This window comes from Periophthalmus magnuspinnatus, chromosome 16, assembly GCF_009829125.3.
Source record: "Periophthalmus magnuspinnatus isolate fPerMag1 chromosome 16, fPerMag1.2.pri, whole genome shotgun sequence".
Classification (NCBI taxonomy): domain Eukaryota; kingdom Metazoa; phylum Chordata; class Actinopteri; order Gobiiformes; family Gobiidae; genus Periophthalmus; species Periophthalmus magnuspinnatus.
Genome location: NC_047141.1, coordinates 9,960,651 through 9,988,126, shown reverse-complemented (window position 1 = coordinate 9,988,126; position 27,476 = coordinate 9,960,651). Strand labels below are relative to the sequence as shown.

Genomic DNA, 27,476 nt, shown 5'->3' with positions numbered 1-27,476 from the left:
GTACCAGCGTAATTAACAGATGGGTTAAAGGCCAAAATTCCCTATAAGTACAACCCAGAAACACATACACCTATTAAAATATAAGATACAAAAATAACATAACATAACTGCCCAATGCCCATAATGCTATGTTAGTATTGTTGGTGTACAGTGCTCACCAGACCAACTGAAAACACCACATAACAGCTGTGATAGGCCCCTGCAGCAACAACAACACAACTGACAGCTGCGATTTATGTTTTGCCGCAAGTTCTGTTAAGCACCTGGCCTGAAACTCCATAAAGGCAAATTCTGGTTCAATTTAAATATTTGTAGCCACAGTTTTATCCCATAGTTCAATTATTTTAGACATAGTTTAATTCATAATGTTTTACTTTTAAAAGAACTCTATATAATTTTTGGAGGTGTCATTTATCCTGCATGTACAAAAATTGTTATATTGCTTTTTCTATTTCCACTGTATTTCTAATGTCTCACCACTAGATGTCACTGTCTATCTATAGGCAAAGTGTAGTTCCAATGTTTCGCCACTAGATGTCAGTGTCCACCTATAGGCTTAGTGTATTTTTAATCTCTCACCACTAGATGTCACTGTTCACCTATAGGCCTCGTGTATTTCTCATCTCTCAACACTAGATGTCACTGTTTACCTAATACTACACGCCTCCACCTGACAAATTAACCTAATTTGTCGCTCCCCCTCTCTCCTCCACCCCTCCTCTCTTACCTTACCCCTGTCCCTCCTCCTGTCTCAGCCCATAACCTCTGAAACGCTGACGTCTCCAAGTGTGGTCGCCCGGTATGTGCGCCTCAGCAAAGACAGCAGCGTAAGGAGCGGAGGGGAGGGTCTGGACACGGGAGGGAGGGAAGGAGGGAAGGAGGGAGGGGGCGAGAGAAAGGAGCCAGAACAAGTGCGCTATCCCGGGATCTTCAGCACTGCGTTTGTGTCAAGGTAAGTGACCACAACCACCGTGTGTCCCCTTGTCTCCTGTGCGTCTTTGCGCATGGTTCTGTCCGCGTGTGCAGCTTGTTCACTTGGGATTGGCACGAGCGAGCTGTGCTAAGTTGGTCCTATTGTAGTTGTTGCTCTTGTGGAATGGTTTTAAAAAGTTATTTGTCCTATTGGTTGAGAGTAAAATGAGAAATTACAAGTGTTGCCATGGCGATTAACAATTTAAAACAAAATATTACAGGTTTTGAACAGGGAAAAGTAGTCAAAATGGTGCATATAACAAGAAACTGAAGTCTATGAATGAGTCATTTGAGTTGTATCATGTCATTTCAGTTTTTGTTTTTGTTAGGTTATACTTTAGTGCAAATTAAAGTTGCAGTATGTAAATTTCTGGAGGTGGGTCATATCTTATTGCTTTCGGAATGTTCCACACAGTATGGCATCTTTCATTTGACAATCTCAGGCCTTTTTATATTAGCCAAAACATAGCCTACTTGGCACAGTCGCCTGCCTGTCTCCATGGCAATCGCTAGGTTTTATGACATTTTATGGAACATTTCAGACAAAACAACATCTCCATAGATAATAGAAGGTTTTGTACCGTCCACCTTCAAAAGTTACACAATTTTTCCTATAGTTGAAGTTGTTTTGTAGTATGTGGTTGTATGAAAGAATAACTTTGAGCAACACTTTTTATGCAGTATTAGATCTCATGCATTATTGTTGCACTCTCAGTTTGTGTGTTTGGGGTCTTGACAAAGCATTTTGATCTGTCAGTGTAATGTGAGAGATCTACACTGGCTGTTTTTGGTGTTGCTGAATGAGGCTGTTGTGTTTAGAGTTGGATGGACTATTATTGTAACTGGCAAATCTGCTGTACACTTAAATGTAACATGGTCCAACAATGTCCAAAATTAGATTAGAATGCCACGTATTATTTGCCCATATGTATTTCTGACATGCCGTTTGGCCAGTGTAGTTTATTATGTCATCGTCAGGCTTGTTTCGCATCAAGTAGCTCACGTTAGTTTTAAATGAACTCTGTGTTGTTTAATCTGGAGTCATTCTGGATGCCTATAAAACTTGAAAGGACCTGTACCTGATTTATATCCATGTATTTGAGCAAAATGTGTAGCTCTGCAAACTAATACAATTCAGTTTTTCATGTTTTAAGACAGTAAAAATCAGCTGCAGCGGCTTTTAGTTTCTTAGTTGATCATTTGCTGTTATTTTATATGCATGCAGCTGTTGTGTTACATTATAATAAGGAGGTAACGAGTAACCAATCTTATAGTTTGATATCACATTTCATCAGTTCACTTGTTGCAAATGTCTATAGAGCAATACAGTAGACCTCTGAATTCTCAAAAACTGCAGTTACGAGCCTTTAGCAGTAGCGTCATTGTCAAATCCTACACAATCGGAGACCTATTATGCAAAATAGGCTTTTTAGGCTTTTAACCATGTCACAATTGTTTCTCCTTCACCCTCTCGAAGTTGTATTCAGATTGATTCATGCATGTTTGAGTAATCTTTATTCTCCTGTATTCAAGTGGTCATTGCTCTGATCGACCCCCATTTTCACTCCCATTCTGTACCTACTTCGTTCTGAAATTTTATCTTCTTAATTGGTGACGCACATAGATTCAGTGCTTTCGTGTAGCCATTTTGTAGCCACAAATGAAAACAAAAAAACAAATCTGTTGCTCGCTAATGTGATCTGCAGAGCGTGATCCAGCAGAATGACCCTTTGTTGTGATGACGTTTACGACGACGTCAGCTCCCACTGGACCTTGCAATTTTCCAGCCCAGAAATCATCAGACTTGTTTCTTTTATTAAGTCATTTTAGATCAGTATTGCTGTTTAAAATGTCCAAAATACGACATAATGATCGACGTGTGTCAAAGGTTATGACTATATAGGAGATGGAAGAACGATATGTCTTCTTTAAATGTGTTGTGATATGGGTTTTGGCGTGAAACTTGCCTAATTGCTCCACGTTCACCTTCAAAGACCCTTGTGAACACCTGCTGTGGAACACTTTGACAGAAAAAACAAACAGCATTTCAACGTTTTACTTCATTCTTAAGATAAAGTGGAACATTACATTTGAGAATCTGAAGGAGCAACCCAAGCCGTGGAGGATTGGCGCGGCTGGAAGTAGCTGACTTGTGAAGCTAAAATTAAGCCGGGAGCTAATGTGGAATGTTACACTTGGGCGGTAAGACGTGGGCCGACTGACCCCAATGATGGTGACAAGTCTTCTGAGCCGATCCCAGCGCTCCCACTCATTAAGAAGGAAAACTCTCCCGGAGCAGGCAAAAACAGAAACTAGTAGCATAACTAATATTTTATGTGTAGATGTTTTGGGCGCAGGACCAGATGGTAAATCACTACATGGAATTTACGATGTTTAACCTTTGTCCTGGTGAAACAGAATCGGTTCAAATGGTCCTTGACTTACTTAGATCTATGTGTTGTCTATGGGGCCAAGGTCAGAAAGAAAACTCTGCAAGAGATAAAACAATATAAATGATAATTAATTTAAAGGAACCATCCATCAGACTTTAGTTTTACCAAATCGAATGTAGCTTTTATTGTTAATGTTGATTTATTCTTAATTGCAAAAACATAGGGCATGATGGACAAGTTTAGATTGTAATTTGGTGTATTTCTTCTCAAGATTATTATCCAATCAGAAATCTTTTGGGTTCATTTCTGAAATCCAAGTAGTTTAAAGCTAAAAGGACTCTCTCTGATCTGAATCGTTCGTACTAAACCCCAGCATCTACAGCCAATCATTAAAGGGCGACAGTAGCTCAGTTGGTAGAGTGTTTGTTCACTGATCCCACGCTTGACATAAACATCATTGGTTGAGTGGTCATATTCAATGGTCCACAGGTTGATGGCTCGATTCCAGTTCCCACAGATGATTACTGTTGTTCTGTCCTTGGGCAACACATTTAAACCCACCTCACTCCCAATGTCATTGTCACTGGTGTATGAATGTGTGCGTGAATGATGTAAAGTGCTTTGAGTGACTTGAAGGTGTAAAAGTGCTATATAAAAATGTGATCAGTACAAGTGCAGCCTCTCCAGCTCAGTGAGTGAATCCTGGAGGTTCGGAGCTTTCACGTGAGGCCTGTCCATACACTGAGAATAAGAAAAACTTGTATGTGTCTCTCTCTGCAGTTTAAGGCTCTGACAACACAGGTTCAGTTGTGGTTGTAGTACTTTTTAAAAAACTGCAACCGCCCAGGCTACATACAGTTCCTTTGAGTTGTGTTTACTTATTACTTGATTAATTCATCATAAAAATAATCTCAGTGACCACTGGATCAGAATTATGTTCACATATCGTGTTGCCCTGGGTTCAAGGTGTCACTACTTTGGAATATCATAAACAGCCACATTTACTAAAGCTCAAAAGCTGTGCTGTTTTGTCACTTTCCAATGTCCCAGAGGACTTTAGAGAGGGCTGACTGTTTAACTTATGTCGATATATGTTTTTATTACACATCTGGGCTCATTTTGATGCTGAATGTCATATAGGACCTGCGTCATGTAGTACATAAAAACTCATAGGGCAGTTGTAATTTGACATTTCTTATTTAAAACTTTTTAAAAATGAGGTACTATTCTAAAAAAATTTTTAAGTATATATTCTGACAATTAAGACCTCGGAACTTGGTTTTAACTGATTTGTTCCAAAAAGTTCTCAACAAAGACACGCGACTGCTCCTAACATGAGTCTATTCTCCGTCAAAGTCCATATCCGGGACTGTTTACAACTGTAGCAGCCTGACCTTGTGTCACAACTTCAGGGGGGCGCCAGGTGCAGCAGAGACTTGGGGTTTGTGTGGAAAAACAAACATTGTGGGATCTGTGGCAGGTGAGGTGAGGTCAGGTGACAGGTGACAGGCCCACACTGCTGCACTGCCGTTTGTTTTGGCTCACTGAGGGGCTGCTGGGACACATGCTGACAATAGGCCCGGGCTGTTTCAGTGTGCTGACATGGTTCTGTCAGCTTCTAACAGCCTCCATGGCCTTCTATTGGGCCCATGGGCTGCAACACAATACCCTGTTCCCTATTGTCAGATTCAAAGCTGTTTGTTGTAGAACGTGGATTGTTAATGTCTGTCGGACATTGGAACATTCTCCAACTTAACTAATTAACTTAACTATTTCCATTGAATCATACGGGTGAAGTGCCACCTCCATAAAGTTACATACAGATAGTTACATGCAACAATTTATACTTAATTATACCTTCGTCTCACCAGCATCACCTCGTGAGACATAATTCAAAGTTGCTATTCTTTGTAATTGCTTCTACCATATAAACGTTTCATGACCAGCTGGTGTCTTTCTAAGCATGCATGTTCTCCTGCTTCTTCTGTGTCCTCCTACTGCCAAGACATGTCCAAATCCCCTGTAAAATAGGGAACTGCAGTAGTACTTTCCTATTTAAAATGCCTGGATAAAATGCATGTAAATGACTTTATAGGTGCTTTTTATCCAGCCATTTTGATTAAAAGTGTGTATCAGTCCAATTGTCTGTCTGCAGAGGACTAGACCCACTCTTAGCTCCAGTGTCAAACACACACACACATTTAAAAGAACAATGACCACGGCTCAAAGGCTTTTAGCAGAGACCCACATGATCAGTGTTTGGATAGAGCCCTGGTCACCTCCACAGTGGAGGTCAGAAGCTGACTGACTGCTGCAAAGGTTCTGTGTGGATTTGTTCTAGACCTCTTTGTCTTGGGAGTTCCCTTGAGGGTTCTGGTTTCCCCCATTAGCCTAGAACTATTATGTAGCCACTCCTGATCATGGCACCTGTGGCTAGCACTCACACCTCCCAGCAAGGGGACTCTGGGTTTGACTCCCAGGTCTTTCTGTGCAAGGTCGGTATGTTTCTCCCCTTGTCTGGATGGGTTTCTTTTAGGCACCCCAGTTTCCACCTTCACCACCCAAAAATATGCAAAATCCTCCAGCTAAAGTAATCCTAGTAGCAGACAAATTTCCCTGTGGGGACAATTCATTTATCCATAACAGACTGCCCGAGTTTTATAGTCAAATTTCAAATTTATTTCATTACTAGAAAAAAGGCAACTCCAAAAGCATAAACAATAGCAGTGATTTACATTTGTCATCGTTATTTAAAGTGCAGTGAAACATTGTGGCATTACACACTAGACAGTATGTTTTTGTAAAGATTGGTACATATAATGTCTTCTGTATTTGACCCGTCCATACATGCTACTTGGGTCAGGGGAGTAAGCAACCACAGCAGTACCTGGTGTACTTCACCTGATCTGGACTGGAGCTATAATTATGGTCAGCAGTACCAGCTGAGCCATCTAAGAACTCCTTGCATCTTGATTAACACCTTCTGTATCTACTTTCAGTCAGAATCTTTCTGCACTGCCTAGAAATGAGGTGGTTTGATCTTCCACCGTCCAGAAACAGGTGTAGCAGATGGTTCACATTTGTTTAGAAAACCAAACATCAAGAGACTGGTCACAGTCTGAGTTTTTATTTATTTATTTATTTAAAAAAAAAAAATTACTAATAAGTACCAGGCGTGGGTGGAGATGGGGGGGTAGGTGAAAATAGGAATTCTTTGAGCACTCAAGCCTTGAATGCAGTACAACACAGGATTACTCAAACATGCATGGATCCTTCAAGATATAACTATGAGTAAGATTGATGTATTTGAGCAAAATTTGTCTTGCTCCAGTACATATATATTGTACAGGCAGCTTTTAAGGTCAAAATAAATCTGCTGTGTACTGTCTGCATCTAAGTATAAAGTGTTTTATTGTTCAAGAATCCAGTCCAGTTTGCTAGTTGTTAATTGTTGTTTGCATTACTTTGATGCAAAACTCCTCTCTGTCCACGGAGAGTTGTGAAAAGCATATAAACTCATAGTGGTGAATAATTAGGCTGCTCTGAAAAAATCATCTGTAAAAATCTGTAAAAATCATGTACAGCACCTTTAAAGTTGCTTGTGCATAACATGTCCCCTTTAAATAAGAACTGGGCCATTGACTGTGCCCCTCTCATTAGCTTGCGTACCTGTAGCTTTCTCAAGATTACACTCAGACCTTCTCTATAGTCACTGTGGTCAATGATAAATGTAGCCTGTGTCCAGCTCACTCTCTTTGGCTATTCTTAGTTTGTGTGCACTGAGCGAAAGGTTTAGAGTTACAAAGACACAGCTTCTCCATCTTTATCTTTTACTGTCTTAAAGGCAAAGTACAGTTTAAACACTGTCAAAAGCCAAAAGTATAGGCCTACTGAGCGTATTCTCATCATAAGCATCTGTTTAAACTACATGATGTGGCATTCAGACTGGTGATTATGGTAATGAAGAAAGTCTGCTGCTCGACCAACAATTGCTAATAATACTAATTGCTTTTCACAACTTTCCGAGGCCAGAGCGGAGTTTCTTCCAACAAGCAACAAGCATGCTGACTGTGCACTTCCTGATTCTGAACAGGAAAATGCTTTATAATTAGATGTAGATAGTAGGTTCCTTATATAATATATCTGTACTGGGGCAATAGATAGATAGATAGATAGATAGATAGATAGATAGATAATACTTTATTGTCAGATCAGAGATCTGAAATTTGTCTTGCACATAAAAACAGTGGCTCCGTTGCTACACATTAATATCACAACACATGCGACACAGACGCTATACAAACATTAATTCAAGTGGCAAGACACATTTTGCTCAAATACATGGATAATTATTTAATCTTTTAGTGTGCAATATATGTAGACTATGTCATCTAAAAATGATGTAGCATTTCATACAAAGGGTTCAGCTCTCAAACATGCAGACAGGCCCCGGGACCACAGAGGCCTGTGTGATCCATGGGAGCAGCCCGCAGTAAAACTGTAGAGACTGATTGACGTACGGTGCATTGCAGAATCATCTCTCCTGAGTATGGCTGTTGTATTATTGGAAGTGTATCTCGTGTTGAGGGTTAAATGATTGCCATGCCCGGGTCAGGACGCCCATAGGTTCAGAGAAGAGACCTATTTAAATTTAAACAGTGACAAGGACAGTGGAGTCCCCAGTGTGATCCTGCTTCTGCTGCCATAGGCCTGAAGTTAGTCATGTATTTGTCAAAGTAAGTTATGCAAACACTGTATTTGTGGAAAGATAAGTTATTGTGCTAACACGTGCCAGTAAATGTCTTTACGAGGGGTGAAGTAAGTGTGCAGTCTCTAGTAATACTTGGATAGGAGATCACTCGAAATACCAGGTGCCACAGTGGGTCAGTAGTGGCTGTAGTCCAGTGGAAACTGTCTGTAATCCCTCACTTGTCCAGGTATGATCCATAGCAAAAGAAAAATTCAATTCTAAAAAAGTTTTAGAGTGAAGACATTTTGCAGTTCAGTTCTGGGGAAGGACAGAACTGAAGAAGCCGCTTGAACTTTTTTTTTTTTTTAGTGGAAAGTGTTGTTCCTGTGTCCTTAGGTCCTTTGCTTAGTATGGATGTGGTGTGTGAGTGTAGGGGGTGGTCAGAGGGGCTGATGCTGCAGATTCGCAGCCTTAGTTTTCCTCAGGGCAGCTGTAGCTACAATAATAGTTTACCACCACCAAATGTGGAGTAAATGAGTAATAAATTGTAAAGGGCTTTGCTTTATACATTCACTGCATTATAACCATTATTATTACATATTGTATAATAATAATAACAATGTAAAATGAACCCTGAAATGCAGAGATATAACATAAAATAATCTCTTATTTTAAAGATTTCAAAGCAAGTTTATTATTTTCTAGCTGTGTATTTTATTAGTCGTGAAACTCAATATTCAAATTTCTTCAAAACCACATATTACAAACCACATTATCTCCCATCTTTGCATAGGCCTCATTTGTGCTGAATAAAAGCTTCTGCTAAATGTAACACTTGAGCTACTTTTGTTCTTTATGTTGTTTCTGCTGCAACAAAGACTCATTTGACTTAATTTGCAGAGGAACAATAAGAAAATTAAATATTTACTGTTTACATGGAAGATAATGTTTTATTTATAGAATGAATGACACATCTCTCTGTCTCCCCTGTGCTTCCTGTTTTGCAGTGCCCTCCCTGGAGCGTGCACGTGTGTGTGAGTGAGTGTGTGTGCATGTGAACAAACCTTCCGGAGCCATGTCGGACCCCAGGGACATCGATGAGGACGCCATCCTCAAGGGCCTCAGCCCAGAGGAGCTGGATCAACTGGAGTATGAGCTGCAGGAGATGGACCCCGAGGTAAAACGGAGCACATGGTTCAGTCTGTTCTTTTGTGTGTTGTTCATTCAGATCAGAATAGTGAGTTACTCTTGGGACTTATTAACTGCCCCATAAAAGTAAAACTAAATTAACTCCAATATCAGCTAAGGTTCAACACATCAAATAAAGTAGCGCTGTGCAGAATTTCTAAAAATCTCGTAAAAATATTGATTCTTACAATCAAATCTTAAGTCAAACATAATTTTTAGTGCATACAATAATGTATGAATAAAAAAGGCTCATCCAAACTCACCAGCTTTTAGGTGGTGCTACTGTCCATTAGTATTTTAGACTCATTATTGTTCACATTTTAATAGAGCTGGTTCTATAGGGGAAAATCTGCAGTAAATACAATTTCCCAGTCCACCATCCAGTACAATCCACTTCTCCATGCTCCTGTGTCTTAGTGCTACATCAACATGACCTTTGACCCTGTGTTCTCCCAGAATGCCATGCTGCCCGCTGGATTCCGGCAGCGTGACCAGACCAAGAAGAGCCCGACGGGGCCGTATGACCGGGACGCCCTGATGCAGCACCTGGAGAAGAGCGCTATGGAGCACCCCGACCGAGAGGACCTCGTGCCCTTCACCGGAGAGAAGAAAGGTACACACTGGAGCTTTATGCACTCAGAGGGATATTGGAGTATTTTAAAACAATATGGTAGTATAGTTAGCTCTGGAAACATAATGCATATTTTGCTACAAAAAAGTTTCCATGTAGTAATTTCACATCTTTGCAGTTGCGGGTCTGATGTGAATGTCCTTCTTGGCAATTTGTGATAAATGATGGTCAAACCTATCCACAAGGACAAATCTGTTTTTCTGCAAAAATGTAGCAGTCTATGTGTATCCGTCACCATGTTTGTTTTGGTTATTTTGGACATTTCACCTTTGGACGTTTCACCCAAATCAGTGCTGACATGTGATTGGTCAAATGGTTCAGTCTGGTCATTGTATCCTGAGTCTGTGAACTCACAATTTGCGATCTCCTTTGTAAAACAACTTAACAACTATGGGGTCAAAATTAATTTAAACGACAGCTTGTAAACCATGCCAGAAATCAAAATGTTACATTTTTGTGCAATTCAAAAACTCAGAGTAGACAGAGACAAGACTTTTTACCCGTAAGCAAGCATTCATCTTCATTAACAGTAGCATGTTATTCCAAAGCGTTTATTCAAGGCCTACTAGCTGAGTCTGGATAATTTACAGGTCACTGACTTTTGGGGCCAGTTCCATCACATTTGGATTTTCCTTGTGCTGTGCCGGGGAATGGAAAACCACAGCCAGGACAAATCTCATGAGTGAGAGCAAACAGAAAAGATAAGAAACACTGAAGTGGATTTTTTACAAATCCTCCAAAGCCTGAACATAGTGGCATTTGGAGCAGGAAGATCCACAGAGAGCTTTTAACCAAACTGATAAATAAAGACTTAAGACCTTATTAGACAGGTTTGCGACAATTGTACCATTTCAAAATATCAAAAAATCTACAGTAGAAGTTTGTTTTATATATAACTAAGCTGTTCAAACCTTTAAACTCATTTTGACTGCTTTGTTTGTCCATCTGGTTTTAGGAAAGGCTTTTATTCCCAAGACAAAAAAAGAGATCCCTGCGCACGAGCAGATCGTCCTGGAGCCCGAGCTGGAGGAGGCTCTGAAGAATGCCACAGATGCTGAAATGTGTGATATTGCAGGTACTATTGCAATTGTGTCTTTGGGCTAGACACTCGTTTTCAAACATGCAGTCTGTGAAAGGTCGAAATGACACTAAATTAAGGTCTGTGTACTTCTCTGTTGGACTGATTCTCGTTCACATGTACCGCGCATCATACACCCCAAACATGCAGCGTGAGCTAATTTCTATGACAAAGTGCTTCAAGGGAGCCCCGTGAAAATGCGCGCACACGCTTGCTTCCCTCTATACGATTTGGTCTTTTCTTTCACCTGCAGCTAAATACACTGTGACGACTGTATGTGCTGGTGAGGCTTATTGAAGGACACACAGACAGACGAGGCTCACCTGCGCGCCTGTCAAGTGAAGCAAATGTCAAGCGGCAGTTCTGCAGCGCACATTCATACAATATACATAATCCAATGGACTTTTTTACGCAATTTCAAGCACTTTTCCCTATACTGCTGACTGCATAGTTCGGCCTGAGGTCAGCCACATTCATACCACACTCACCCCACTCCAGAGTGTGAGTGGAACTGCTAACACGCCTTCTGTTTCAAGCACTCTTGGAGGTTAAGGTACAGTGTGTGTCCCTGTGGGAACGCACTTCCTTGTAAGAGATTTTGTCTTCATTTTACCCATCCCCTAATGCTGCTTTGGAAACCTGTCAGGAGTAGAGGGAAAATGCACTGCTTGAAAATTGAACCTAGGACATATTACATATTGTGAGAGGAGTTCACTGATTGTGGCATAGGACTGAATGAATGAATAATGGACTGCCCTGTCACACATAAACATACATCTGAACCAATATAAAGAGATCAATACAAACATTGATTATATAGATCTTTCTTCACCAAAATGTTTTTATTGACTTGTATTGGATTCATGCCCAAGTTTGACTTATTTACTGTTAAAATGCTGAGGAAACTATTGTGCCATTACTGGACCAATTGCTGTGATTGAGCTGTAACAGTACTTCCCCTCCCTGATGTCCATTTGTCCTCATTGCGTACATTTCCCACCATCAGTTGTCGCTCTAACGTCATTGGTCGATCCCAGCGCCCTGACCCACATAGTCCAGACACGGAAGCTTTGTGTAGCCCGGCGCTATAGTTTGATGTTGTTCCCTGGAGTGGGAGAGCTAAGTGGTCCCTAGCACACCAAACAGGCCATGGCAAACATGCAAAAGGATCCAATTCTCCGTGCTCAGCAACACCAAAATAAACAGGCTTGGATCGGGACCAGAGGGAGGGAGAGAGGAGGGGAAGAGGAGGGGAAGAGGAGGGGAAGAGGAGGGGAAGGGGAGGGGAAGGAGGGGGAGAAGGAGGGGGAGAGGAGGATGAGGAGGGGAAGGAGGGGTACTGTATCTGTCCAAACCAGCAGAGCGGAGACATCAGGAAGTCACAGATAGACAAGGAAGTTTGTATTCCTATCCTTATTTCCTGTCCAGTGTTTCACTAAAAATTTAGGTGGAATTTGTAACTTTTCTGGTGGGGGGTCTGGTAGGAGATGTTATTACTTTATCTTGGATGTTCCACAGTAAAACTTAAAAACATGAATTAAAATGAGTAAGCTTGCCTCTTTACAGATCTGAGCTTTAACTTGGCTGTCACCCACTCAGTTTAATGCAATACTGCGGGACATTCAGGTGTAACAATACCATCTCTATGGTCTCAAGCCTGTGTATATAGTACATTTTTGAAGTTCCTTATTTATAATTCTTTGTTGTTTTTTTTCTCATTTTTTGTTTTACATAAATCTCTGTTTTTATTTACTTTTTGTTTTGCATATATCTTTCTTTCGATTTACTTTTTGTTTTAAATTGCTATAGGTGTCTAGGATTCCAAAATACAAATTGTATGAGCCCTAGTGTGGAGCCAGGCGGAACACCATGGCAAAATCAATGTTTATATCAATATTTGTTTTCTTCTTACTCATTATTTATTTACTTGATAAGCTAATTCTGTCACCACAGAAACATGGCTAGCTTTCAGAGACCACACATCCCTCTGTCACCCTACCCGAGTGCATTCATCAGTGTCTTGCCCAAGGACACTTCACTCAACCATTTAATTATTGCGAATGCCGACAATATGCTGCATATTAATGTTGGTCAGCAGTGGGGATTTAACCTCCCGCCTTTTGTTTAGAGGGAGGATTTCTATTTTAGCTGAGTTACTAAACCAAATTATTATTTTCACAAGGTTAATACACTTACATCAGAGATATATGTAAACATAATGTACCATGTTCTACATAAGATAAAAATGTAAACAATTCTTAAAGGGGACATATTAAGTAAAGACAACTTTCATTTTAACCATGTTGTCCCAGGTTTGCTGTCATTATGAGCTTAGTCAAAGTTAGATTTTGATTGATTCAAATTTGTACAGTGCTGTCAATTACAAAATTCCTGTTTTCACACATATGTGTGTGTGTGTATATATACACACACACATACAGTATATTCAAGTTCAAGTAGCAGAAGATGTCTGTAATTGAATTATACGTGTAATAATAGCGTTGTATACTGACATGTGACCACCCAGGGTACAGGTCCTGCTGGCGGCTGTGCTCTGGTCTGGAGAAGGTCCAGAAGAGGGATCACAGAGCAGTTAGCCTCTGTCACACTTTTGTTTTGGCCTTTTGACAATCAGTAGAGCAGTTTCACAAGTTCACAGGAGAGAGAGGTACAAAGAGAGACAGAGAGAAAGAGAGAGAGAGAGACGGAGAGGAGAAAGAGAGGAGAGAGAGAGAGAAAGAGAGAGACAGAGACAGAGAGAGAGAAAGAGAGGGAGAGACGTCGAGGTGAGAAAGAGGAGTGAGAGTGAAAGAGAGAGAGAGGGAGAGACAGGGAGAGAGAGGGAAAGAGAGAGAGAGAGAGAAAGAGTGAGTGGAGAAGGGATAAAGAGATTGAGAGAGTGAGGGAAGATGCAGACTTCATTTTCATCCTTGATTCACAGCATTAGCACAGAGGCTATTTACAGCTCTCAACATGATGGCAGTGTGAAAGTAAAGCTACTGAGGACTGTGTTATGGTGGAATATAAAAATGATGCAGTGACACAATATTATTTATGGTTATCCACTTGTCTTATGTGATCATTTTGTGTTCTATATTTACACAGTTAGTGTTGGCTCATGAAAGCTTGCTCCAGAAATGATCAAAGAAGACAGGTCACAAGCTACTAATGAATGATATTCATTTTCCATGCTTCCATTTTAACAAACTCCACTGCCCACTATGTCCAGCAGACGGCAACAGACACAGCTAATGCAAAACAATCTGATCGCCTGCATTATTTTACTATCAGTACAAAAGTGTAGATGCTGTGTGTCAGGGCTGTTTGAGGAGAGCAACAACCCTGAGGACAAAGGTGTTCAGCAGCTTGGGCATCACATATTTGAATAAAAAAAATTAAAAAAACTTTTAAAAAATAATCTTAAGCTTTTAACACATGTTTATAGACAAGGCATAGTTTGTTGTCCTGCCCTTGTTTCCTGGAGTTTAATAGGTTATTAGGCTATTGCTTAAAGGTGGACTATGTAAATTTTCTCCTCCACCATCTGTCCATGGATATGTTATTGTGTTACGGTTTTATCTGGAATGTCCCAGTATGGCATTACACTTATCGATCTTGTGTTAGGATTTATAACTGACATGTCTGTTACCCTCTGCTAATTATTCTTTTTCATCCTCTTCATAACTTCATAATTAGTTTTCAGTTATGAATCATTATCGGCTTAACTTCAATAAATAAATAAAAACTTGTCTTCCTCAGTTACATCTTCATTATGAATGTAATTTTGCGGTACTCCGTCCCCCTTCTGCCTGGCACTTGGAACGGGCAGCTGTCTCCTCATGGGCCCATCCCAAACTGACCCTCACCCCATCACCCACTCTCCCTTCACCCTCCCCCCCACACTGCCCCCCCCCCCCCCCCCCCCACCACAAGGGGGGGGGGGGGGGGGGGGGGCAAATGGGCTGACACACTTTTACAGCCATAGGAAAAGTACCAGCATCTCTGCCCCCTGGTGGTAGGTCACAACAGGTGCACTAGAAAACTGTGGGTGCAGAGTTGGTAACGTAGAGCTTATTTCCACGCTGTATTTTGAGCATTAGCACTCGGCTATTTTCAGCTGACAAACTGTGCCGTTACTACAGTATTGAGGCTATTGTCTGGAGTAGAGTGGATAATGTGATTAGTAAAGTTGAGAATGGCAGCTTACCGTAGTGTGGCATCTACCATAACAGAAGCACCAAGCCTGGATCTGTATGCAAAAGTCTGTTATTTCCATTCAACTTAACACTAACACTACCAATCAAAACTTTGGACACACTTTTTCACTTATATTCTTCTTTATTTCCATGATTATTTACATTATAAATTCTTTCTGAAGGCATCAAAACCGTGAATGGACACATGGGATATGAATAAGCTAGTAAATATAAAGAATGAAACACTGAATGGAATGGTGTATCCAAACTTTCATCATTAGGACGGCAGAAAATAAAAAGACTTGGCCTCTTCTGTAACATGCGTGTCAAAGTCAAGGCTCGTGGGCCAAATGCGGCCCACCATGTCATTTTATGTGGCCCGCAGCAAAGTAAATTAAAAGGTATGACTTATGTCTTAAAATGTCAGTTTATCATTAGATACACAGTTAAACAGCCATTTTTTCATATCTATGCAAATCCATATGCAATATATGTAACTTGAATAGTAATAAATATAAAAACGGTTAATTAACAAGATTAAAAAGTAGTTACATTTATTTTACATTAAATTTGGTCACATTTAGTGACATTTATCTTACAGTTAGTTACATCTGGCCCTTTGAGAGCAACCATTTTGCTGATGTGCCCTTTTGTGAAAATAAGTTTGACACCCCTGTTCTATAAGGTCTGTAAAGTGTGATTAGACTGTCAGCTTGTCATTTAAGCCTTATCTGGTTGAACAGACTTCCATTTGAAAACTTTAACTCACCATGTAAAGGTCACCCTCTGCTGACTATTCAAAGTATTGTTGATTATGTTCACCCAAGGAAGCTGTTCAGGTCATGCATTTTGCTGATAGTAACTTTACATGATACAATTCTTTTATGATCTTGATTGGGTCTGTTTTCTCTTCGTAATACTGCTGCATTCATACTGCTATGTGGATGTGGCGGCTCCCTTATGGGGACAAAAAACAGGTAACTATGTTGTAAAGCCTTAGATCAATAATATACAATGTTTAACTATGGTGTTTAGGTTAAGGCAAATAATTAGGATAAGTCTACAGAAAATTTAAGTCAATGTGATGTCCTCAAAAAGGTGAAAACCCAGTGTGTGTGTTTGTGTGAGTGTGTGAGTTAGCGCCGATTAGTGTCGCCAGTGATGACAGATAGATTAGCTGCCACATCTCTCTCAATATGCAGCACGCCATTAAGTGTGAGTGACTGAATAAGCCGTCTGTACCCCTTTGAGCAGTTTGCCAGGTTGTAAAGTCCAATATAAATCATAGTTTTAATATTATATGTGCTAACATGAACATCCTGGTATCATATTGTTTTGATATAATAGAATAAAATGTGTTATCTTATCATCTTGCAGCCATCCTGGGAATGTACACACTGATGAGTAACAAGCAGTACTATGACGCTCTGGGCACCACGGGCACCATCGCCAACACAGAGGGCATCAACAGTATGTGCTCCTTCAATTCAGACTTGACATACAAATATTGTCTTTGGATATTGCTGAGACGTGTCGTGTTCTGCAGGTGTGGTAAAAGGAGACCCATTCAAGATCTTCCCTGACGAGCCGCCCAACACCACCAACGTGGAGGAGACGCTGGAGAGGATCCTCAGCAATGACAGCAGCCTGACGGAGGTCAACCTCAACAACATCAAGGTCCGAAACACACTAAGACACAGTTATTACGACAGCCAAGATTTCACTTTGACAATGACAATGAAGAAAGAATAATGCAGACTTCATAAAAGGTATACAGTTAGTGATTGGATTCTGGCAGGTTAAATGTGCAGTTTTCTGGTGGGGGCTCTGAATTGCACATCTCCATGGAGATGTTATGCTCCACAGTATGATATTAAACATGTATATCTTGGTTATCTTATATAATCGTACAGGAATAGCTTTAAAATGCATTCTTACTGTCACTGGGATCACCTCTCCACAGATGTGACTTTTAACTTGGTGTAGTGGCTTCACCTTCTTGTCTCCATGGAGAGAGATATGTTTAGTGCAATGCTGTAGAACATTCTAAGCACAGTAATCTGCATTGATGATCCACCAGAGAAGTTACACAGTGCACCTTTAAAAGATCAGTGATGGAATGAAAGGAGAGAATGATGGATTTGTTAGGGACAATAACTTTCTTCAGGCTTGATCATGGTGAAGCGTAAGAGTGGTTTCTCTAGCTGCTTCAGAGGAGAGAGGGGAAAGAGGGTTGTGGAAGGTACCAGAATCAGCAGAAAGTATCAGGGGAGGGAGAGTGCATTTATATGAATAGATAGATGAGGTGATTGGTCAAGAAGAAAAGATAATAGATGTGACTGGTTGACAGATACACGTGACAGGAACTAGACAGGAACTATAATACTATCTTCCTAGTTGGATTTTGATGATAACTTTATGGGGTTGTAATAAAAATTCCCGTAGACCAAGAAGCATTAACATTTCTGCTTTTACTTTTCTTGTGTGAGAATGAGTGACGCTTACTGTGTATGTAGTACAACACCTAGTGGTCAAACACCTTTTTGAGTTTGACTTGATGCTTTGTTTTCTGTAGGACATTCCCATCCCCACACTAAAGGAGATCTTTGAGGCAATGAAGGAAAACTCACATGTAGAGTCTTTGAGCATCGCCGCGACCCGCAGCAACGACCCTGTGGCCTACGTAAGCATTCTGCTCTTGCCATATACATCTCCTATATATACATACTACCAGTCAAAAGTTTAGACACAAATGCAAAACAAAAAAGGGTAGAATAACTATTATAGATTCTTCAACATATCCACTCTTTGGTTTGATCACTGCTTTACACACTCTTGGCCTTTCACTTATGACCCCTGACATGGCACATCTGTGAAGTGAAAACCATTTCAGTAAACTTCATTATGAACTTCACTGAGAGAAGGCCAAGGGTTTGCAGCACTGTCAACAAAGCAAAGGGTGACTACATTAACGAATCTGAAGTGAGTTATTTAACCTTTTTTTTCTTTGGTACATAATTCTATACATCTTGATTTTTTTATATTGATGTTTTCAGTATGGATTTACGATGCACAAAGGAGAAAACAAGAAAAACGTTCTGTTGTTATGTCCTTAGGCAAGACACATTGCCTAGTATGAATGTAGTATGTATGTGAGTGATTGATGGTGATTGGAGGGGCCGATGGTGCAGATTAGCAGTCTCGCTTTCATCGGTCTGGCCCAAGGCAGCTGTGGCTACAATAGTAGCTTACCGTCTCTGAGTATGGAGTGAATGGATAATGCACTGTGAAGCTCTTTGGGCATCTTGAAATGAACTATTGATATTTGGCAGTGACACCATGCTGGTTGTGTTCTACATGCGTATGGCAGAATGTTCATGTTCAATGTTTACCTTGATGACACAATGTACAGCGCCTACAGTTAGCATCACCCCCCCCAGAGAGTATTCATGACATCAGCTGCAAAGTATCTATATAAATCGAATGCATTATTGACAGAGTATAAGTGTAGCGTGTATAGTAATAGTATACATGTGTATTTTGTGTAGGCATGTGCTGAGATGCTGCAGGAGAACACAAGCTTGCAGAGTCTTAATATTGAATCAAACTTTATCACTAGCGACGGTATGATGGCTGTTATCAAAGCCATGGCCAGCAACGCCACACTGGTGGAGCTCAAGATCGACAACCAGGTCAGAACAATCCTTCAGAACAGAAGAGTTTGGGAAAGTAAGAACAAATGCTCTATTAAAACATATTTGAATGTTTGTGGTGCAGAGGCAGCGACTGGGAGACTCGGTGGAGATGGAGATCGCCACCATGTTGGAGAATAACTCCAGTATCCTGAAGTTTGGATATCACTTTAACCAGCAGGGTCCTCGTGCCAGAGCAGCCATGGCCATCACGCGCAACAACGACATGAGTAAGTACTGCAGAAGGTTTTTATTTTGCAGTACACTGTTATATGTATACTGCAAAATAGTAGTAGCTGTAATGTGGTACACAGTAGTGTGTGCTCAGTTCATTATTATCATCTACGATAAAGTCACAGCAGAGTCAACTATGGGGTAGTTCATGGTCAATTTAAGTTAAAGCAGAGCTATTATGCAAAATTGATTTTTTCAGAGCATTTGGAGTGATTAGTGCATATTTGAACAATCTAACTGCTTATTTTCAAGATGCCATATTGTCAATCAGCCCCCATTTTCACCACCACTGGTATACTCCAATTTTATCTCCTTAATCGGTTATACTCGTAGGATTTGGCAGTCTGCTAATCTGTGATCTACATCTTTCCATCGGAGGTGCCTGCAACTTTGCCTCACTTTGTTGTGATGCAGGTTACAGTCAGCTCTCGCTGGGCACCGCACTGCAATGTACACATGTATCTGAGCAAAATTGGACCCAGTACAGATATATTGTACAAACAGCTCTTGAGGTCAAAATAAGTCAGCTTCTCTTTATCCAATTATAAAGCATGTTATTGTCTGATACTTAGGACTTGCCAGTTAGCATGCTAGTTGTTGTTAACATTACCATCAGCCTACATACCCTGATGTGTTGACAAAGCTGACAGGCTGACCAATAGGAGGAGTGGGTGGGGAAAAGTATGTTTTTGAGAAGACAGCTTGATTAAAGGTGCACTTTGCAACTTTGCTGTTGGATAGTCTGCAGCCAGCTTGGGTCCATGGAGATGTGATTGCATTGCCTGGAATGTTCCACAGTATGGTGTTAAACTTGGGTTATGTCCATGAAGAGAAGCAATAGGCTCTACCAGGCCAAGTAACAGGTCAGATCAGTGGTGACCCACCCTCACAGGAGGAATGTATTTTTCAAAACACCTGTAATTGAATAGCAAGATAGATGTATTTAACACCAGGGAAAGGGATAACATCTCCATGGAGACAGAAAAGGTACATAGTGCACTTTTAAAGAGAGAATTTGTAACTTTTCACCAAAATAGCAGATTGTCCCATATCACCATATTGCCTAGTCGTATTTATAAGTGTATTTCTCTCCTCTTCAGTTCGCCAGCAGAGACTAAGATGAGACTGTTTGGAATACGGCGTCACCAGTCTGCCTTTGTGGAGCCAAATCGTACCATCAGCCTACATACCCTTAACGCCCTGTCTTCCTCCCTGTGCCCCCTCGGAAGGATCTGGGGCTTTGAGTGCATGGTCTACACCTCCATCTTGTTCTGCCATTTCATTTCATGTGCTGTAGACTGCCCTTCTCCATAAAGACGTGTGTGGGTCAACCGTGAGCTGTCTTCTTTGTGCTTTAGTCTGTGTACACTACCCGTCAAAAGTTTGGACACAATATCTCATTCATTGTTTTTATGTTTACTGCTTTTTACATTGTAGATACACACTGAAGACATCCAGAATATGAAGCATGATGTATGGAATTATGTAGCAAATAAAAAAGGTTAAAGAACTCTAGATATGTTTAGTTTAGTTTATTAGTTTATTTCATAGAGACAATGTGCAAAAACATTAAAGATGGTTTGCACCAGATTATAGCCGAAGCTAGTTTCCATCTGTAGTCCCTGAGTAGGTGAGAAATGTTTAATATTTTAGATTCAGATTCCTCAAAGTAAGTTATTCCACACTTTTTTGTTTACTACATTCCATTTGTATTATTCATAGATTTGGTGTCTTCAGTGAGAATATAAATGAAAATGTATTAAAAAAAGAAAACAGGGAATGAAAAATTGTGTGAAAACTGGTAGTGTATGAGCATCATCCCAGTCAGAACGCCCTCATCCATGCCAAATGTTCAACGTGGTGCTATTTGTGGGAAAGAAACATTCTGTAAATAATTGAATTAATAAACACTATATATTCTGCTATAAATGTACATGTTTGCACGGTTTAATCTGAGTAATCTGTGTCAGCCATGTGGACATAAGTGTGCCTTTGAAAAGGTTGTTGAAACAGATAATTGGTACTAAACATAGTCCTAATAGTTAAGAAGCTGTGGTATGTACAGTTATTACCGTGGAATTTAAAACAATAGCACCGATCCAAAATATCTAGTCATGCCAGGCACGTGTTTGCGAGCTTACACTATTAAAGGGATAAAAACAAACATCATGCCAGCCATTTTCAAGTGATTTTGATCCAGGAAATTACACAAGCGCTTCATCTGGTTATGTAAACAGTTTTTTAGACCAATGATACAACTTTAAATCAATGCTACTAATTTTTGTTGGGCTTATTTTTAGTAATTTAATAATTTTGTAAGATTGTTTTTGACATTCACATCAGCCACTGGACCACCGAGCATCTTTTGTGAAACGATGAAGTCTACCCAAAGAATAAAGGTATGTATTTTTATCTTACTGTTAATTTGTCCAAAAAAACCCCCATCATGGGCCATGTGTTGCTCTCAATTCTGAAATGCAAAAACTACTTTCAAACAGTGCCTGATCAGCTTTTACAAAATGTATTTAAACGCATTAGATAAAGTTTGAGCAGGGGTATCTGAACACTAGGTGATTTTTTTTCCCACAAATATAAGTATTTTTGCTACTAAAGCCTCAAAAAAACATCAAATCATACAGTTATGCAGACCTACAATGAATGTTAAAAATAATAATACATAAGTTTTATATAGCTCTTTTCATGGTAACTCAAAGGTGTGTCAGAGTAGTGAATAGCTCCAAACTTTATTAAAGGTACGGTGGATCTGTCAAAGCTGTTCTGAATGCACCAGTGTGAATGACTCTGTACTGACGACTGAACCGATCATGTTTCAATATGCAGCCATCCATGGAAAAAAATCTTTGTACACTTCCATGCTAGAGATTTGATCATATTTGACATACTCTGTGACTTTCTTGAGCTAAGCAAGATCTAAACTATCAAAATAACTCCCAACTACCAATAGAAAGTCAAACAGTCACATAAAGAGTTCAAATTGGTGTATGAAGTTCAGTGATCTCCATCTCCATCACATGCTAATACGATGACTGTTGAAACTAAGTGATAATATTCTAGTAAGAACTCCCTATTCAGAATCTTAATCCCCCAAAGTCTCCCTTGATCCTGTGACTTCCCCCAAGCACCTGGTCTATTTTTACCCCTCGGACCCTCTGTGTGAAACCCCAGCCTGCGCTCTAGGGTTTGGGTTACCGTGGGCCAAACATAGGGCTTGGTGGTAGGCGACTGGAGAAGGGAGTGGCCATGTTGACTGGCCCAGATTTACGAACAGAAACAGCTGCTAACCTCGGAGGATTCTCACAGCATTACTGAGCTTCCTCCACACCACGTCACTATTTCTGTAGCTAATGCAGTCATGCTCATTTAGAACATACGAATGAAGTGCAGTTGATGTGGTTAACTTTTAAGACTCAAATGTGTAACATGAAAGTTACATTTGATTTATTGTTGAAGTTAAAGGTTAAAGGGCCTGAACTCATTTTGTGTATGTATTTGAGCAAAATTGGTTTGCCCCCATACAGATATATTGTATAAGCAGCTCTTGAGGTCAAAATAAGTCAGTTGTGTTTTGTCTGGATCTAATTAAAAGCATTTTGTCTGATAATTAGGAAGTGACAATTAGCATACTACTTGTTTTTTAAACTTTTCACTGATCTCTGAAAGTTGTGAAAAGCACTTATAAACTCATTGTGGTAAATAATTAGGATGCTCAGAATGTATAAAGTAAGTGAGGAAACCGTTCTGCTCCTAGATTGCAATAAGTGCAATGGGTTAAACACAAGCCTGTATAATACATCAGTCGTTCAGGTAGGTTCTATCACAAAAGATCATCTTTTAAGAGTGAAAAAACTTTTGTCCTTTTGAATTAAATTTAAATTTTCTTTTGCGAGATAATTCACAAACATAATTGTTCCTTTCACAGTGAACTCAAGATGCGGTTTAGGTGATGCAGCATAAATAACCAAAGTAATATCATGGCGTGCTCATTGTTGCAACCCTGCATTAGCTCTATCTGTTTTAGTTTTAGAATGTCAATGCAGCTGCCATGCTATTTAACATTATCATCAGCCTCTTAGAACTAAATGTTACTGTGAGCCTCTTTCATCACATCTCGCCTAAGTCAACAGAATTCAAGTCAGCTTCCCTCACTAAATCCAACCATCTCAACCAATTTATACCAACTGTGCAGTCAGGGGCCCAGACTGGTGCTCACGACAGGACTCTGGTTAGATTAGCACCAAAAAGACTGCACTGCTGCTGCGTAAGGCTGCAGCTTAGCCAGGCTTTGTCCACATGACACAGGGATGCAACTGAACTCAACTAAACAAATGGATAGGGCGTCATTGGACTTTGAACTCTTTGGGTTTCCGCACACGCCATACTTTTTTCATTGCACTTGAGGATTAATACTTAAATATTTTTTGGCTACTCTCCCAGCCTACTCTAAGATTAAGTATTTAAGTAATATTTAAGTATATTTTATTAATCCCCCGAGGGAATATCGTTCTCCGCATTTGACCCATCCTTCAACCAATGCCGCTGAGGCAACCTGTTGGAAGCAGTGAACCAATGTTGTAGAGTGCTTGGGAACCTACCCCCAGATCTTGAGCTAGGCTTGGTCAGGATTATTTTAGCTGGAGGATTTCACCTATTGATGGGGAAAACCAGAGTGGCTCCAGGAAACCCCCCGCGCAGGAATGTACAAATGATCTAAACAGGTAAAAAATAGAATTCATCTAAAATAAATCCAGTACTTTAATGAATATGCAAGTTTTATAAAAAAAAAAGCAGCATTGGTTGTAAATAACATATCTAGTAGTCCTTGTAAAAACATAAACACAGTCTGAGGTCTTAAGGTCAATAACCCTATGTGGGCAAAGATGGAGGCTCCTCTTCATCTGAATCAAACTCCACATTGTCATCTTTGAGCCACTGTCCGCTCCTGTCCTGGATCCAGCCGGCACTGTGGACACAAAGTTATTTTTTAGAAATGATTTGTTTAAATAAAAAAATTAAAAACACTAACAAAAAATGTGTGATTTGGTTAGAAAAAATACACCGTCTTACCTTTTCAACTTGAGGTAGTGCTCCAATTCTTTTTTCCTCTGCTCTGACATAGGAGGAGACTCTTCCAGGTGTAATTCTACATCAGAAAAACCAAAACAAAGCAAAAAGAAATTAGATCCAAAGATGATCTATAATCTTTTCAATTCAGCTGCACATATCTTTGAGTTTTTTTCCTTTCTAACCCAAGCCATTAAAGGTGCACTGTGTAACTTATACCACCTGCATTTTTTCATGTGGATGTTATTTTTGCCTGGAATGTTCTTCAGTATGACTTTAAACTTATCTAGAGTTAATTTTATTATAAGTTTGTGCTTTGTTGCTAAAATATATCTTGAAAAAATGTATTCTTACTGAAAGTGGGCTCGCCACTCCACTGATCTGTAACCTGGGCTAGAGGCCTGTAAGTTGGGCTAGTGGTGTCACCTGTTTGTCTCCTTGTTGATAGAAACATTTAATACCTACCATGAAAATTCCAAGTAAAGCAATTGCATCTCTTAAAGACAAACCTCCACCAGAAAAGTTACAAAGTACATCTTTAAGTGCTGTCTAATCTATAACGCTGAGTAAGAAAGTAGAAAAACAAAAAGTTGTATATAGCTTACAAATACTTATAAATATGTGGAAATAAGTGTACCTTTAGTGCAGCCCGTCGTATCAGTTTTTGTTGTGATAGTACTCATTGTTGGAAGTTTAACTTCACTTATTCTGGAGCTGTGACTGAAATCTGATGTGCTACTTGCAGGTTGTTTTTCTGATTTTGTGCTGCAAATAAAATAAAATATAAAGTTGAAATTTTAACCTTGATTTTTTTTTTTTTTTTTTTTTTTTTCAAATTTCCAAACCTACCTTGTTTTTCTATGGCAGCTGTTGTAAGGGACAGTCCTCAGTAAGGCGTGATGAGTGAGCTTTCTTGTCTGAGCCAGTAAAGGTGCGGAACTGGATGCTTCCTAAAATATACATACATGTAGTTATCGTATTCTGAAGTTTATAAAATGCCAGTGCCATTACTGACAGTATGCATAATTCAGATGAACATAAACAATAGGGATGAGTGGTATATTGGTTCCAATATTGGTGATAAATTTTTCACAGCCATCGGTATCAGTCAGATTTAAAAAATTTAGCCAATATTTGCCATCAGTATTTTTTCTAAGCTGCCCTAGTCTCTGTGTGTCCATGTGCCATTCCCAGATTGTCCACCTCTATGCATCAGATTTGTCTTTTTTAAGAGATTAATGTGTAAAACTTTAAGTAGAAGAGCAATTAGGATACAAATATGGCTGTATGTTAACAAATAATTTTAGTAAAATAAAAGTAAGTAAATGATAGTAATCATTCAGTAAATTATTAGTTTAACTTCACTATAACTTAACATAAGTGTTGGCTTGGCTGTGAATTTGAAAATAATATTATTGATATCTGCCACTGCAACGAAACAAATACAATATATTAACATCAGCTCAAAAAAACATTTTAGACCGTCCCTAAGAGATAATCGTCTCCAAATGGAGTTTCATTTTTGTCTTTGCCATGATCATGAGGCAGAACAGTGTCACATGCCTTTGTCTTTGCTAAAGAAACTCATAGAAGAAAACAATTATACCAACAGATGACACTTTGGACATCTAAACTGTGTGGGGAAACAATGCACAAATTACACAAAAATACAACAGGTCAAACAAACCTGTGAATTTTCTTCAGACTGGATGTAGCTCTCATGTTTTCTTTTGACAATCTCATTTCTCAGTTGTGCTTTCTTCCTGTAAAATCTCTTGAGACCTGTAAAAATCAATACAATTAAATAAATGAAAGATAATAAAATAAATAAAAGATAACAAAGTTTCTTTTGCTTTGACCCTCCACAGTGGAGTTGTTTTTCACATAAATTGTAAGCAAAATGTTTAATATTGTAACGCAAAAAAACAAGTATTTAAGTTTTTTTGATTTAGGTAATTTGTTACCTTATACCTAATTTGGTCAAAACTTTTTTTTAAAGGCTATGGGAAAAAAGAATGAGAAGTACAGGTGCCACCTCTTATTCTTTAATGCCCAGGTTTGAGCCCAACCCTGTGTACTTTCTGCAGTTCTTCCAGTGTACTGCTGGTAAATAATTAACGTAATTTTCAGTTTTAACTATTGCAATTAAAAACAGGTTAGGTAATGTTTCATCAAAAGATGAATTGTAGCACAATTTTGATTAAATACATAGAAGGAATACTATGGTAATAATGCTAACTCTCTAATAGGGCTGCAACTAATGATTATTTGAGTAATCAAATAGCCTGCAATTATGTTTTTCAATTAATTGACTAAATTATTATTGCTATTATAGATTTTTACTTTTTAAATACATTTTTAACAAAACACAGGTTGAAACACAATGACCTAAGGCTACAAGATAAATCGATTAATCGTTGTAGCGCTACTATCTAACCTTAATGACACACTCTTGCCTTATAACTAACTTAATCCAACTAACCAACTAACTTCAAAATTCCTTATATAATGACAATGACGAGGGGGGTCTGAGTATAGACCAGGAAACGATGATCGATTATCTGATTAGTGAATTAGTTGACTATTATGCCAGTAACTGATTATTTGCGATTACGCGATTATCCCTTACCAAGACAAAAGGATTAAACAGATAGCCCATCTTACCCTCCAAATGTCTTTTCCCATTCCGGTGCACTGTCAGCATGTCAACAGTATCAAACACTGGCCCATAGGAACACACTAGACACGTGTATCTGAAATATACATGTAGGCAGCGTTAAATAAGTAGCTATATTGTCAATCATTAACTCAATTGAAATGCATTTTACCTTCCATTACTCATTATAGTCGCTTCATCTTCCGGAATATAGTTGGACAATAAGTCTGCAACACGTCGTTTCTACAATACGTTAGCAAAACACAGAAAATGATCTGAATCTGATGTTGTGTACCATACAGTAGACCAGTCAGGGGTGCTTAGATGCTAACGCTATTTAGCATTGTAGCTACCAATAAAAGCAAATACGAACCAACTAAAAAGTATTGTTTCAGAAAATGTACCTTTAGAACATTTAGCTGGCTCCTGTCATCACCTTCCCGCTTAAAAGACATGGTATTATTATTTATTTCAGAACAAAACGATTAAGAAGTGTGGCTAAAAGATAACGGAGAGCATTTGTTTTGGTTTTGGTCGTTACTTCCGGGTTCGTTACGGTGTGTTCAAAGCAATAAAAAAATCGGCGTTACAGTACTTTTTTTTTACTCAAACAAAATTATTATAAAAAATAACTTAATAAATTACAATCCAGTGTTGTAACATG

The 27,476-nt window shown here is 39.3% G+C and overlaps 2 protein-coding genes across 2 annotated transcripts; one reads left to right on the top strand and one right to left on the bottom strand.

Annotated features, from left to right (window-relative positions):
* The first annotated feature begins 780 nt into the window (after window positions 1–780).
* tmod4 (tropomodulin 4 (muscle)) lies at window positions 781–20,411 on the top strand. Its single transcript, XM_033981348.2, has 10 exons — window positions 781–952; window positions 9,063–9,232; window positions 9,700–9,856; window positions 10,830–10,949; window positions 16,526–16,618; window positions 16,695–16,825; window positions 17,724–17,831; window positions 18,697–18,840; window positions 18,926–19,070; window positions 20,175–20,411. The coding sequence occupies exons 2-10, from the start codon at window positions 9,131–9,133 to the stop codon at window positions 20,195–20,197; spliced, it is 1,023 nt and encodes a 340-aa protein (XP_033837239.1). The 5' UTR covers window positions 781–952; window positions 9,063–9,130; the 3' UTR covers window positions 20,198–20,411.
* Window positions 20,412–23,867: 3,456 nt separating this feature from the next.
* scnm1 (sodium channel modifier 1) lies at window positions 23,868–27,356 on the bottom strand. The gene is made up of 8 exons (XM_033981177.2): window positions 27,217–27,356; window positions 26,985–27,055; window positions 26,821–26,909; window positions 25,844–25,938; window positions 25,006–25,106; window positions 24,794–24,921; window positions 24,160–24,235; window positions 23,868–24,055 (listed from the first exon to the last, which is right to left on the bottom strand). Exons 1-8 carry the CDS (start codon window positions 27,265–27,267, stop codon window positions 23,959–23,961), a joined length of 708 nt encoding a protein of 235 aa, XP_033837068.1. The 5' UTR covers window positions 27,268–27,356; the 3' UTR covers window positions 23,868–23,958.
* Between the last annotated feature and the right edge of the window lie 120 nt (window positions 27,357–27,476).

Excerpts from the sequence above, each read along its gene's own strand:
- scnm1 (XM_033981177.2), bottom strand. The coding sequence starts at position 27,267 with ATGTCTTTTAAGCGGGAAGGTGATGACAGGAGCCAGCTAAATGTTCTA. Across the intron at positions 27,056-27,216 it reads GCCAGCTAAATGTTCTAAAG|AAACGACGTGTTGCAGACTT; the intron begins GTACATTTTCTG and ends AACGTATTGTAG. Across the intron at positions 24,922-25,005 it reads AGCTGCCATAGAAAAACAAG|CACAAAATCAGAAAAACAAC; the intron begins GTAGGTTTGGAA and ends TTTTATTTGCAG.
- tmod4 (XM_033981348.2), top strand. The coding sequence starts at position 9,131 with ATGTCGGACCCCAGGGACATCGATGAGGACGCCATCCTCAAGGGCCTC. Across the intron at positions 9,857-10,829 it reads CTTCACCGGAGAGAAGAAAG|GAAAGGCTTTTATTCCCAAG; the intron begins GTACACACTGGA and ends ATCTGGTTTTAG. Across the intron at positions 17,832-18,696 it reads GCAACGACCCTGTGGCCTAC|GCATGTGCTGAGATGCTGCA; the intron begins GTAAGCATTCTG and ends TATTTTGTGTAG.